We start from the raw sequence: 12,478 nt of genomic DNA, 5'->3' as shown, positions 1-12,478 counted from the left end.
TTGCAGGACTGCTTACCCAAGTGCTGCAGCTGGTAAAGGGGAGGGCTGGATAACTGGAGGTGGTAGGGGAGAGGGGGGAGGACATCTTTCCCCTCAACTCCACTACTTCTCCACAGACAAGGGAGGTGGTACCAGCTCTGCGCCTCTCACGCCTTCAGGGTTGGCTCACCTGTGCCCTTGGAGAACGTCATTTCTGGAGGCAGTTCCTTCCACCGTCTCGTGAGGCAGGGTCTCTCTTGTTTCTCCTGTGTGCTGCAGACTCCAGTCTAGCTTCCAGCCAATTCTCCTTCCACCTGCCATCTTACCATAGGAATTCTGGGATTTCAGAAGCACACCACCACCCTGGCTTTTAGCTTAGGTTCTGGGGTCATCAGCTTCCGCAGCAAGTGCTTTTATCCTTGGTGCTGTATTCCTGGCCCCCGACAGAAATGCTAACCTACTTCCTAGACTGTTTTGCCTGGTAATATTTCACCGGATCCTATTCTAGAGGAAAAATCTACTTTTCCTCTGTTGGAGAAATAAAACATTACCAAAGGCGATAATTAAGATGTTAGGTGGAGAAGTGGCCTTTTCCGACTGCTGCCTCCTGTGTTGACCCGGGAGAGGTAAGGTTAAGTCTGTGTAGCCTGGACGCTCTCTGCGGCGGTCAGGTTGAAGCTTCCTGCGGACAGTTTTCAAACATGTAAGCTTTTGTAAGTGTTGCTGTATTTTGTGTGTGGAATAAGGAAGAGAAGGGAAAGGTGTGTGGGGTGAAAGTCTGCTGTTCTATAACCCTTGATCTGTAAGCGTTGGGAGTCCAGGGGCCCAAGCTAGGACTCTGGGGTGGCCGCTTAATCAGCTCCTGGCCTCCATGTAGCAGAGGGTGGATGTGTAATACTGGGAAATATCTCCAATGTCAGCTCTTGCCAATCTACCAGGAAACTGTCCACACTGCTAGGAGCACCTCAGACAGTAACTGGAAAGAGAAGTAATTTGTGTTCTCAGGAACATTAGTCACCCGGAAGCAGTGTGATTTGTGATACCTAGAAAATTCACATGGCAGTTGTAAAAATCGGGTTCTTGGGACACTCTTTTCACGTTTTGAGATAAGGGTCTGGGAGACAGGTCTGTAGGTGACATGCTTGCTATGTGGGCATGAGTACCTGAGTCCCATGCCTAGTACCCTTGTCAAAAGCCAGGCGTGGTAGTGTGCCTCTGATCGCAGTGCTGGGCAGATGAAGATGGGAGGGTTCCTAGAGACTCTGCCTCAAGAAATAAGGTGGAGAACTGAGGAGGACACCAGTACTGGTCTCTGGCTTCTACACACAGATGCACACACGTGCACATACATCCATGCACATGTGTGCCTGCTTGAGTGAGCACACACACATTTTTTTTTTTTTTTTTTTAATTTTCGAGGCAGGGTTTCTCCGTAGCTTTTTGGTTCCTGTCCTGGAACTAGCTCTTGTAGACCAGGCTGGCCTCAAACTCACAGAGGTCCGCCTGCCTCTGCCTCCCAAGTGCTGGGATTAAAGGCATGCGCTACCACCGCCCTGCAGCACACACACATATTTGAGATGAGCTAGATCCTTCATTGTGGTGTACAACGAAGCACCATTGCCAAACCAAGCTGTCCCAGGTCCCTTTCAGGTAGATAGCATCCTCACCGGAGAGACCACGAGCTGCCCAGGAGTGGGTGACCCGAGCGCTTAGCAGGCTAGTTTCAGCCTCCTCCCTGCTCCTCTGCCACACAGTATCCCACTGATTTTACCATCTCGCCTGCATGTTCCCACCAGCTGCCTAGCAAGCCCTGCCATTGCCTCTCTTGCCCCTCAGCCTAGCTCTGCATACAAGCTAGAGTGAGCTCCAAATCCTACCATGCTGTTGCCCTGTTTGGAGCACTGCCGTGGTCTCCTGTTGCTCTGTGAGGCACCTCTGAGGCCCTCTGCAGCCCAGCCCTGCCTCCTGACCTTTCACCCTTACTTCATGCACCACAGCTTAGGAGGACATGTCCATAAACTGCTGGCTGGCCAACTGCCTCTTTTTGTAATTAAAGTTTTATTGGAGCACAGTCACTATGGTTTTTTGTTAGTATGTTTTCTATGACACTACAAGGAATTGCCATACTCTGTGGCGTGTTACAGGGAGTTTACAGACCACTGTTCTGGGATCACATGTAACTTTTCCGTGTCTTAGGGCCTTGTGTCTGGCTGACACTATGAGAGCCTGTAGCTTGTAACTTTCAGAGTACCTCCCCTCCTCCAAAGCCACATCTCTTCTCCCCTTATTCTCATTTTCTCTCTCTCCTCCCTTTCACTAGTTTATTGATAAATAATTCTCACTTCCCAAAAGGGACAAGAGCCTAGCACAGTGTGTGGCCCCTGGTAGTAGCTCAGAAGCCATTTGAGTAATGAGTAAATGTAGCAGGAATAATAAAAACCCAGAGACAGATATTGGGGTTCAGCCTGAAGATCAGAGAAGCAAAGCAGCCAAGCCACTAGAAAGCCCTTACCTCTATGAAACCTTCAGACTGAGACTTCCTGTCTCCTTCTGTTTTATATTCCTCTCTAGTGCTGGGATTAAAGGCATGCACCACCACCACCCAGCCTCTATGGCTAACTAGTATGGGTGCTGGGATTAAAGGCGTGCGCCACCACCACCCAGCCTCTATGGCTAACTAGTATGGGTGCTGGGATTAAAGGTGTGTGCCACCACTGCCCGGCCTCTATGGCTAACTAGTATGGCTGCTGGGATTAAAGGAGTGTGCCACCACTGCCTGGCCTGTATGGCTGACTAATGTGGCTGTAATGTGGTCTGTAACTTCCTCCCATGGCGGCTTCTTCCCTCTGGGGGTAGCCAGCCTTTAAAGACCGTATTCCATGTTTGCCCATTGTCCATAGTGAATTAGCAGCAGAGAAGAAAGCATGTGCCGAGCGTGCCAGGGAGCTGTGGTGTACCTGAGGCTATAGCAGAGAGCAGTTGGGCCATGCCACTAGCAGCTTCTGTGTTCACTGCTCTAGACTGCCACCCAGGCAGCTCCTTGCAGAGCGTGGCGTGTACGTAGCACATTGATGGCTGCAGTTCAGCCCGCCAACCACTAACTGAGCATGTCACCCACCAGCCAGCATACTGAGGCAGGCATAAGCAGAATTCAGACTGTGGTCAGATGTCCCGGGCCTCTAGGATAGCTCCAGTCTGAATTCTGCAAAAATTACATAGCTGCTTAACCTTTTGGACCCTGAGCTTTTCACCTGTAGATGAGGACAGCAGCAGAGCTGGCTCTGTGTTCACACGGAAGCTAATACAGGTGGAGCGCGTGTTAGTGATGTTTCTGCTGGTGGTGTGCTCAGCCTGCTCACACCATCAAGAAGCACCTTCTCCTACTGAACCAAAGCAGGATATGTAGGGCAAGGCTTTGGTTCAGATTATGTTTTACTCTCAAAACTAAGTGCAAATTAACTTGTCTGAAATTCTGAGCATGTGACCCCCATGATACTCAGCCTTTCCAGGAGTTGAGCTGTGTCGTAATGGGTGATACAGAGGGGAGTGACTGAAGGTTGTTGAGACAGATCGTTGATAACAAAACTGAGCTAGGGAAGCATTTTAGCCATTTAATAGGATTCATGAACACTATGTGGGATATGCTGTGAATTTTCCAGAAATCAGGAGGTGGGAGAAGCCGGCAGAAGCAAGTCCATCATACATACTATTTATAAAGGAATTGGGGTTTCATCTGAGCCCTGTATGAGACCAGGGAACAGATTCCAACAGAAAGGAGTGGGGCATCTGGGCTCCCACCTCCACCAGCCAATCAGAACTCAGATTTTCATTCTTTAACTATCACCTTTCCTACAAAGGTGTTTTGACACAGGAAAGTAGTAGCTCTTCACGTCTACAAACCTGTTCAAATGCAGGTGCCTAGGGCCCAGGGATCTGCACATTCCGTGAGCATACAGGTGGGGCTGGTGCATTGTCTAGCACTAGGCTTTAAGCGCCGTGGCTCAGACTCCAGCGAGTCAACAGGCTCTTCAGGGGGCTGCTTCGTTCCCTGAATCTATGCAACACATCTCTAGGTCTTCCTGGCTCCCTCCCGTTCTCCCCGCCGTCTGCAAATTCCACGCAGGTTTGTAGATAACCTCCCCATCACCCGTGCTATCTGAACGACTGTGGGAGGAAGCAGACACACAACCACTAAGCAGCTGTGCTGGAAAGAGGCAGAGCTCTTTTGGTTGTATGTATTTTGTTCAGATGGCATTTTTCCTATTAACTCATTTATTTGGGGGAACAGGTTTAATTTGTTCATTTTTGGTCTGGAACTTTCCTGAAGCTTTGGTGGGTACAGATATACCAAAGCCAGATATCAGACCGGCTGGTGGAAGGGCCCTGGAGTCCTCCTGTCTCCACCTCCCACTGCTGGGAGAGCAGGTGTACACCACCACAGCTGGCTTTTTCACATGGTTTCCGAGCTGTTGAACCCAGGCCTCAGACATAGGGACCTTTACCTGCGTGTGTTGTCATCCCCCTGGCTTGGCCCTGTTTTACTGGGAGGGAGTTCCTCACTTTCTAAGCTGCCCTGGAAGCTAATGATGCACACACAGTGGCATCCTTAACCCATACCAGAAATCACAGAGAAGATTCTGCCACCATCGTAGAGGTGCAGACCTGGAAATGGTCTTGCTAGCCTCAGCTGGCGGCCAGGCAGAGGGAAGCCTATCTGCTCCCTAGGAAGACCTTTGGTACCTGGAGAGGTCAGGCCACCCGAGTGCTGCAGACTCTTCCCTGTGGGGATGGTGTGGCTCTAACATCGGCTTAGGTTTCATGCCGGCTGCCCGTGTCCTCATCTGAGGAATGTCTCTGCACACATCAGGCCTTGTAGAAGTCTCACAGGCCTGGATTTTGTTTCCTCCTCATTGGCTTCCATTGGTTTCTGTTCTTCTTTCCCTACAAACCGAAACTAGAACTATACAGTAGCGTTGGGGCGGAAGTGCGTTTCTAAAACAAGCTCAGGAAGTCACTTAATTAGCCCAGGAAAGGAACAGGGGGAAATCCATTCTTTCCGAACAATCTTGGATAATTGGGGTTTTCCTAATCCGTGTAGAGTGAGTACCCTGTCCCACCCCAGAGTCAGCTGTCCTTGCAGGGTCGGTTCACAAGTAGGAACACCCCACCTCCCCTACACACACATCTCTGAGGCTCACAAATCCATCTCTCTTCCCTGCCCTATGGTGTGCTTTACAGACTCAGCCGGATTTCTCCATATCTTCACTGGTGGTTTCCATGGAGAGGGATGTGACAAGGAAGTGGGTCTATAGTCTGTGGATGCTGAAAAAAAATCAGAAGACTAGAAACTTCGAAAGTTGCCTCAGAGGAAGCAGACAGCTTTCTGACTTGTTTATAGGAAAAGGAAAAGTTCTGGGGTATAGGAAAGCAAGGGAGGGTGTGGGTGGAGCAGAAGGGAAACAGGCAGCCTGCAGCGTGAAGTCAGGATCTGCAAGGGAATGAGCAGCACTGTAAGGATTTAAAGGTACAGAACAGATGGGTCAAGCTGGGCATGGTGGCTCATGCTGCTAAGCCCAGACCTGGGAGTTCAAATCTAAACTACAGATTGAGACCCTCTTTTAAAAAGATAAAAATAATAATGAACAAATACACAAAATAGATAACCCATAAAGACTCGTTCCTAGCAATCCTCCAGGGGCGTGCCATTGGTACATAGCTGATAGCGAGTAGGATGGGTTGATGAGTATAGGCCTGTGTGTATGCAAGGGTGGATGGACGGGTGGGCGTGTGGGTGGGTGGGGCATCCCACTGTTGACCCCACTGTTGACCTCTAACCTAAAAGAATGTAAATCTGTTTCGTGTAGTTTAAAACAGGAACTTCAGAAAATTCATAAAGCCCCTGAAACTTGAATGCCTGAATGTTTCCCTTTTTGTTGTAGAAAGAGTTCAGAACAACCTTATCAGAAAGGGTTTCATCCCACAAAAGGTTAACGACCTCTGTTTCAAACCAGTCCTGGAATTACATAACAAGCAATTGTAGTCTTTCTCCCCACTTACCTCCAATGCATAGCACATGCAGCTCCCGCTCTGCCCATGGCCTCATCTCCTCTCACCCTCTCTCCCCTTCCTGCACAGTTCATCCATCTCAGGAGCCTGGCTGGTTGGAGGGGACTCTGAATGGAAAGACTGGCCTCATCCCAGAGAACTACGTGGAGTTCCTCTAACCTCCGGCCCCAGCAGAGCTGCTGAGCTTTACGTGGTCTCCATGACAACTACTGATTCTGGTGTTGTGGACCACTCTTCATTGCCACTGAGAAAGCAGGGAGCCTGACTGTTGCTTCTTGCCAACATGAATGCATCTGGGAACTTGTGTCACGTCTCTCCATGATCATCTCAGCTGACAGCACCACAGTGATGCTGCAAGAACTGAAACCCAGTGAGCAGAGGAGGCCATTTGATTTTGGTAACCCAGAGAAAGGCTTGCAAAGCTGTTTTCTCCTGCGTGCCCTAAATAGCAAGCCCTGATTTCATTTCAACCGTCATCCAAACCCCCAGCCTCCTGGAAAGAGGAAACAAGGAGAATAGTCCTACAGAAAGTGCAGCGTTGTTGAATTGGACAAGGCAGGGCACTACACTGCAAGCTGCCTCTACTGCTGTTTACAGCGGACACTCTTTCTCTCTCCTTCCTTCTCCCAGAGACACAGTGCTGCAGGCAGCTGGGCCTGTCGGCAAGCACACAGGATGAAGGGGTCGCCGCACTGTTTATGTAAGGTCCAATCTCTCACCATCTCTTGAGCAGCTGTTGGCCCATAATCAGCAGATTTCAGTCCAGTCCTCTTATGCAAAGAAGCACATGCCCCTCACGTTCTCTGCCACTGAAGGCTTCCATCACTGCCATCACCTAGTAACCATAGCAACCCAACCTACTCTAAAACTAAGCCAAAAATAATACTCCTCTTTGTATGACACCGCCTTCTACCAGCTCTAGTGGTTTTCTTGAATGGTCTCCCAACAATCTGAAGCAGAGGATTAGACCATTAGGGTGGTCTATCCGGGGCAGACAGGATAGCAACTGGGGACTGTCCCTTTTCTGGTGAATGTCTGCATCACCAGGATAGGTTTGGAGCAAACTCTAGGAACCTGTTGAGATCAAATCCCATACATGGTTAATACTTATGTTCTTCATGCAATGAGTTCTTGCTTCAGAGGGTAAGATGCTGCCTCCCTCCGGGCTAGCGTTTGATGGGTCCCTTTCAGTCTCCCCTCTCCCTGCTGCCTGTCTTTGCTCTGCCAATGACCCCCAACTGCTCCCTAGAATGCTTTTGCTATGGAGGTCCTGTGGAGTTTAGAGATGACTCTTGGGCCAAACCTGTAGCCTGCATTTTTAAAGGACCTCTGTCTACACTGCCACCCAGGAAAAGAAGGAATCATGAACTAGGTTGCCCAGGCATGAGCCTATATAGACCGTTAAGAACCTGGAAGACACCAGATGTTGAGGCCTCCAGGCTAGGGTGGGCGCCTTCTAGGAGAGGGGATTTCTAAATAAAAGGCGCCGGGTTTTAACTGTTGTGCCCGAGAGACCACCTGGACATTGCGATGTCACATGACCTCCAAAGAACAGAATCGTGGTATCTGCACACATGAATGACCTTAGTAGACAGACTCTGGACAATCTGTCACACTCGCCAGGAGCCCCTTGGATGGCAGGGTTGCTCGAGAGTGTCTCTGGCTCTGGAATTCCCTAGGGTTCTTTAATGAAGAAAAGAAAAACTTGAATTGTGTTGAATTACTGTATCTTTTGCTTTTTTTTAAAAGATAAACTTGTAAATAGAATGATTTGAAATATTATATGGTAAAGTTTTATATTTGATATTTTAAGCTAGTCGCTCCATGTAGTTAGCAATTTTGATTGCCTAGCAGGTGTGTTGAAAGGGTGGGAGAGGCAAGGCTGATGAGTCAAGGTCATGGCCCCTCTCTGACCCAGAGAGAGAATGTTTCCTTATGGTTCCTGTCGGTTAACCCGAAAACCTGAAAAGCTAATTGTATTCGGTTTTCTTTATCTCCATGTGATTTGGGGCTTTAGAGTTCAAAAAGCATTTTCAGGTAATAAACTCCCAACTTACAGTAAAGTGGCACTCAGGATTTAAATAGGCGGGGCAAGGGGAGACGAGTTTGTTTTTGTTTGTTCTTCTCAGGTGTATTTCTTGGTATCCCAGGATGTCCAGACAAAAGGAGAGGCTCCTTTTCTTCCTCACCTCCTAAGGTTTTATAGATACAGCCTAGCTAGTATGTAAAAGTGTCTATCAGTTCTAAGAACAAAAGAAAGTCAGCTGCTATGACTCTGAGTCCTCTCTTTCTGTAGATGTGTTTCTGTGCTCCCGTTTCACCTCCAGGTTCCCTACAGCTCCAAAGTCAAAGAACTTGCCAAGAGGGAGCTAGACTGCGCCATTACAGTTTCCAGTGTGGCTGCAATGTTAGTAGGAGTTCACTGTGACTCAGCATTGAGTTTACCGGCTAAAGGACTGTCATGTTGTCACTGGGGAACTCATAGGAGTAAGGTGACTCCACCCTTCAGTCAGGGACCCATGCTGAAGCAGAGCAAGGCAAACACAAGGCTCAGAACTGCCACTGAAGCTGGGTGTAAGGGCCCTGGCTGTAGTCTTGGCACTTGGGAGGCAGAGGCAAGAGGATTGCTAAAGTCCTAAGCCAGGTGTGGGGGTGGGGAGCAGGGTTGAAATCTAAAGGAAGAAAGGAAATAGACTCTTCCCTGTGAGCTTGAGAACAAGTTGGGAAATGGGGCCTGAAGGGCATGCACGCTCAAATAGCATTGCGCTTTCCAAATTGAAAGAGCCCAGCGTGATCCTTTTAATATATCTGATGATTTAAATAGTCACCAGCCTCATCATAAGCGAGGTGTTCTGTAGTCAGGGCCCAGCATGACTGCTTGGATGCACATTCCTCTCCTGAGCTGGCCGTGGTGTGAAGCTGCTCTCTGAGGCTGACCTCCTTCCAGTTTCCCCCAGGCCGTGTGTGGCCTATGACAGATGGCCACTCCATTTCCCTCTGTCCAGCTAGGCCTCCCTTCTCCCCATCAGCTGAAGAACTGGGGGGATGCATATGAGCCAAGTGAACTGGAAGATTAAAAATGAAATGTACCCTTTCTGCTCTCTGAACGCCCGTTAGCTCCCACAAATAAGGAAAACTGGGGTAGGACGTGGGGAGTGAGTTACCAGAATGGAAGTCCATTGACCAAACTCCCAAACATTCCCCGGAGCTTTGAGTTCCTCTTGTAAGGCCCTGTGATCACTTGGTTCTGACCTGAATTTGGGGGCCTTATGATGATTGGCCTCACTCCTCCTTGAGAGACAGAGTTCCATAACTGAACAGTGCCATGCTGTGAGAAGGCAACTGTTTCAAATCCCTGTCCCCAAGCAAGGGAAATCTGGACTTGCTCAAGATTATTGAAATTCTCTCCCAGTTTTCAAGATCAGTGTATAAGAGTCAACTCCATTTAGTGGGCCCCTCCGTATTCTATCAGTATTGGAGGCAGTTTTTAGTATTTCTAAAGCCGATATGGGAAGTCTTGTGGGTGCTTTTCTACAGTGAAGCAAAGAGCAAGCTAGCATGAGTACTCGCACATTGACCCGGGTGGGCCGGAAACCATGCTGGTTTCTTGGGAGGTGCAGGCACTTGCCCACAACTCCAGACACGAGTGTGCCACGCCTGGATCTCAGAGAGAAATCCTTGTCAAGTGCTTTTTCCTCCTGAAAACCATAGCACCCATCCTACCAAAAGCTATTTCTCCATCGTAGAGGTTCCAGAAGCATCCATTATTGAGGCCTAGGGATATAATAGACTAAAGATGGTGTGACCATTTCTCTGTTCGTGGCTAGCTGTTGGCACCTTTCATCCTCTGGCCTCTGCTTCTCCTACCTTCAGAGCCATGGAGCTCCCTGGTGCACCAGTGACACCCCAGCACCCCACATTTGCTCTATCGCCCATCACTCCTAGGAGACAAGGGGACCAAGCATCTGTTTAGATACCCGACTTTCAAAGGAATGTTCTGGGTGTCTGTGCAGGGAGCTAGCTGCCACCTCTGGCAAACTGACCAGTGATCACTGCCATCGACAGCCCTGCCCCATATAGCCCTCACACCCCACAGTGGGGGTTGTAAAATGTCTTTTGTGCTCACAGATTTCTGCAGCCATGCTGATCTAGTGGTTGCCTGTGAGCCTAGCATCCAAATGACAGCAGCTGAGAGCAGTGAGCCCTGCACGTTCTTCCAGCACACCTGAGACGAGACTCCAGCAAGTAATAATTAGTGTTCTTCCTTTCGCCGCCCACAGTACTTGTCTAACTTAAAGAGTTTCCTAAAGCAGACGAGAGATTCCCCATGTCACTCAGAGGCAGCCCTGTGTTCATGGGAAGGAAAGCATAGATATAAAAATGCCAGGATCGGAAAGGAAAACATGAACCACTCTGAGGAGCCCCAGATCTTTAAAGAGTGCTGTGATATTACTCTTACTGGGGGTGGAAGGTTGGGGGGCTGAAGGGTGGAAATGGACTGTCACAGGAAGAATTTCACAACTAATAATTTTTCACAAGTCTATAGGAGAAAACAAAATGAAAATACCCTTCATGGAATGTCTTAGAGAGCAACTGAGCATAGCCCTAACCCACGGAAGGTGAGTCAAGAACTGTTGTGTCAAAATTAGTGGTCAGTGGGGAGCAGATTATGAGTCATTCAATGCCCGAGTGACCTGGAGTAGCTTCAGCCAGGCCGGGACATTTGTGTCATACCCCACTCACAGTTCCCATAGGCTTCTGAGTAGCACCAACAAACAGCGTTCCTGGGGGTCAAGATGCCAGGACCAGCGTTGCGTCTGTGAGAACATACATCTGGTGATTCTAAAAGTTGTGTGTGCATGTGTCCGTGTGTATGTGTCGTGTGCAGCACATAGCTACATGTGTAAAGCTGCAGCCTCACGTGTAGACAGACATTAGCTGGCACTTCCAAAGCTTGTAGACAGCCTTGGAGGGAGGGTCTCAGCGAAATGAGAGGCTGTTGATCTCCACGCACAAGATCAAAGATAGAGATGAAGTGCCATCTAAAGCCTGCGTTCACATTTCCTGCATAGTTGTCTGCAGCTGTGTTCCTTGGTGACTGCTTAAGTCATGTTAAAAACTCAGACCCGTCAATTCCCAGTAGCTAATGCTAGGCTAGTGTTTAAAAGCACTCTCAAAGACAGCTAGTCTGTATCTTGGGAACTAAACTGTTTGCATGTTTAATCCATCTTTTAGGCTACCTTTGAGTAGACTGTACAGTGCTGTGTGATATAATATCAATAAAGTATACTTATAAGAGGCACTTTAATATTTTCTTTGGAAAAATCCTAACACACTGTTGTAATTTTCAGTGTTGAATATTGACTGGTGCATAGAATCAAATTCTGTAATTAAAAAGTAACTAGGATAGGACATTTTTCCTGTTATTAAAAAAACAACAGTTTTGCCATGTTCAGGCTTTTTAAAAAATGTGTTTCTGTGCCATTGTGCGTATCTATAAAGAAAATACAATTTCTGTCAAGCACCTGTAAAACTTGGCTTTCTATGTTTGGTTTGTGTACCTGGCAATCCCTATAAAGTGAGTGGAAGTATGACTTTTGAATTAAATGATTTTTCCATTTGATGGTGTGTTCGTTTTTTGAATTTCTAATCAGTTTGACTCAACACATCTTAATTTCTTCTAATATGCATTTACACACTGATCAAAGGTCATAAGTCTGGGCCCTTTACAGTTATGAATGTCAACTACAGAGCTGTTTTTTATGATCCGGGAGTGGCTCTGTGTTCCACTTATCAAGAGGTCACACGCTGGAATACTTGAGTCGGCTACTCAAGCCTCTCTCACAGTTAGCCTCACATTGTCACATCCTGTAAAACAAAACAAACTAATGATTTTATCTCCTGGGACATATAGTAGGCTCGAGCCCCCCCCCCCCAAGTCAATTCTTTAAGCAGTTAACCTTCTCTAGAACTTGATAGAAAACACAAACAGACTGCCTGAACCGCTGAGTGTTCTCACTTCCCGAGCCTTCCAAGGAAGTCCTGAGTTGTGACTTAGGACCCAGGTTTACAGTGAACTTCTAGTCAGTCCTAGCTCAGGTTCCAAGGATTCGTGGAGGTCTCTGAAGAAAGGGGACCTGGGGGCCCAGGGCGAGGCTTCTCACCAGATGCTTTGTCCCACATCAAGGAGGAGAGAGATGGGGATGCACCTTTGGAGTCTGGATCTAAGGAGGAAAACCACTGGAATGTGTGGGTCACATGTGAGCCATCTGTCATGTTCTTCTGACAAGCCTGGCCTTGGTTGAGCTCTGGGAACAGCACACATAGCCCACACCTGTTGTCCTCACCAGGTTTACAGGGCCTCTAACACCACTCAATCCTTGAAGTCCACACGCATGACATGTTTGGTTGTGAGCTGAGGCTTTCTGAGTCT

The 12,478-nt window shown here is 48.2% G+C and overlaps 1 protein-coding gene across 2 annotated transcripts in view; it reads left to right on the top strand.

Moving 5' to 3' along the window:
* The window catches only part of Arhgap26 (Rho GTPase activating protein 26), a 392,964-nt gene extending 381,296 nt beyond the window's left edge, over nt 1–11,668 (top strand). For both annotated transcript variants that reach the window (XM_057788492.1, XM_057788491.1), the window contains one exon: nt 6,115–11,668. In XM_057788492.1, the coding sequence (XP_057644475.1) occupies nt 6,115–6,203 (89 nt within the window). In that variant the 3' untranslated portion in view covers nt 6,204–11,668. The remainder of the gene's footprint in view (nt 1–6,114) is intronic.
* The last annotated feature ends 810 nt before the right edge of the window (nt 11,669–12,478 follow it).

Source organism: Chionomys nivalis, chromosome 14 (genome assembly GCF_950005125.1).
Source record: "Chionomys nivalis chromosome 14, mChiNiv1.1, whole genome shotgun sequence".
Classification (NCBI taxonomy): domain Eukaryota; kingdom Metazoa; phylum Chordata; class Mammalia; order Rodentia; family Cricetidae; genus Chionomys; species Chionomys nivalis.
This window is presented reverse-complemented; position numbering and strand designations above follow the sequence as displayed.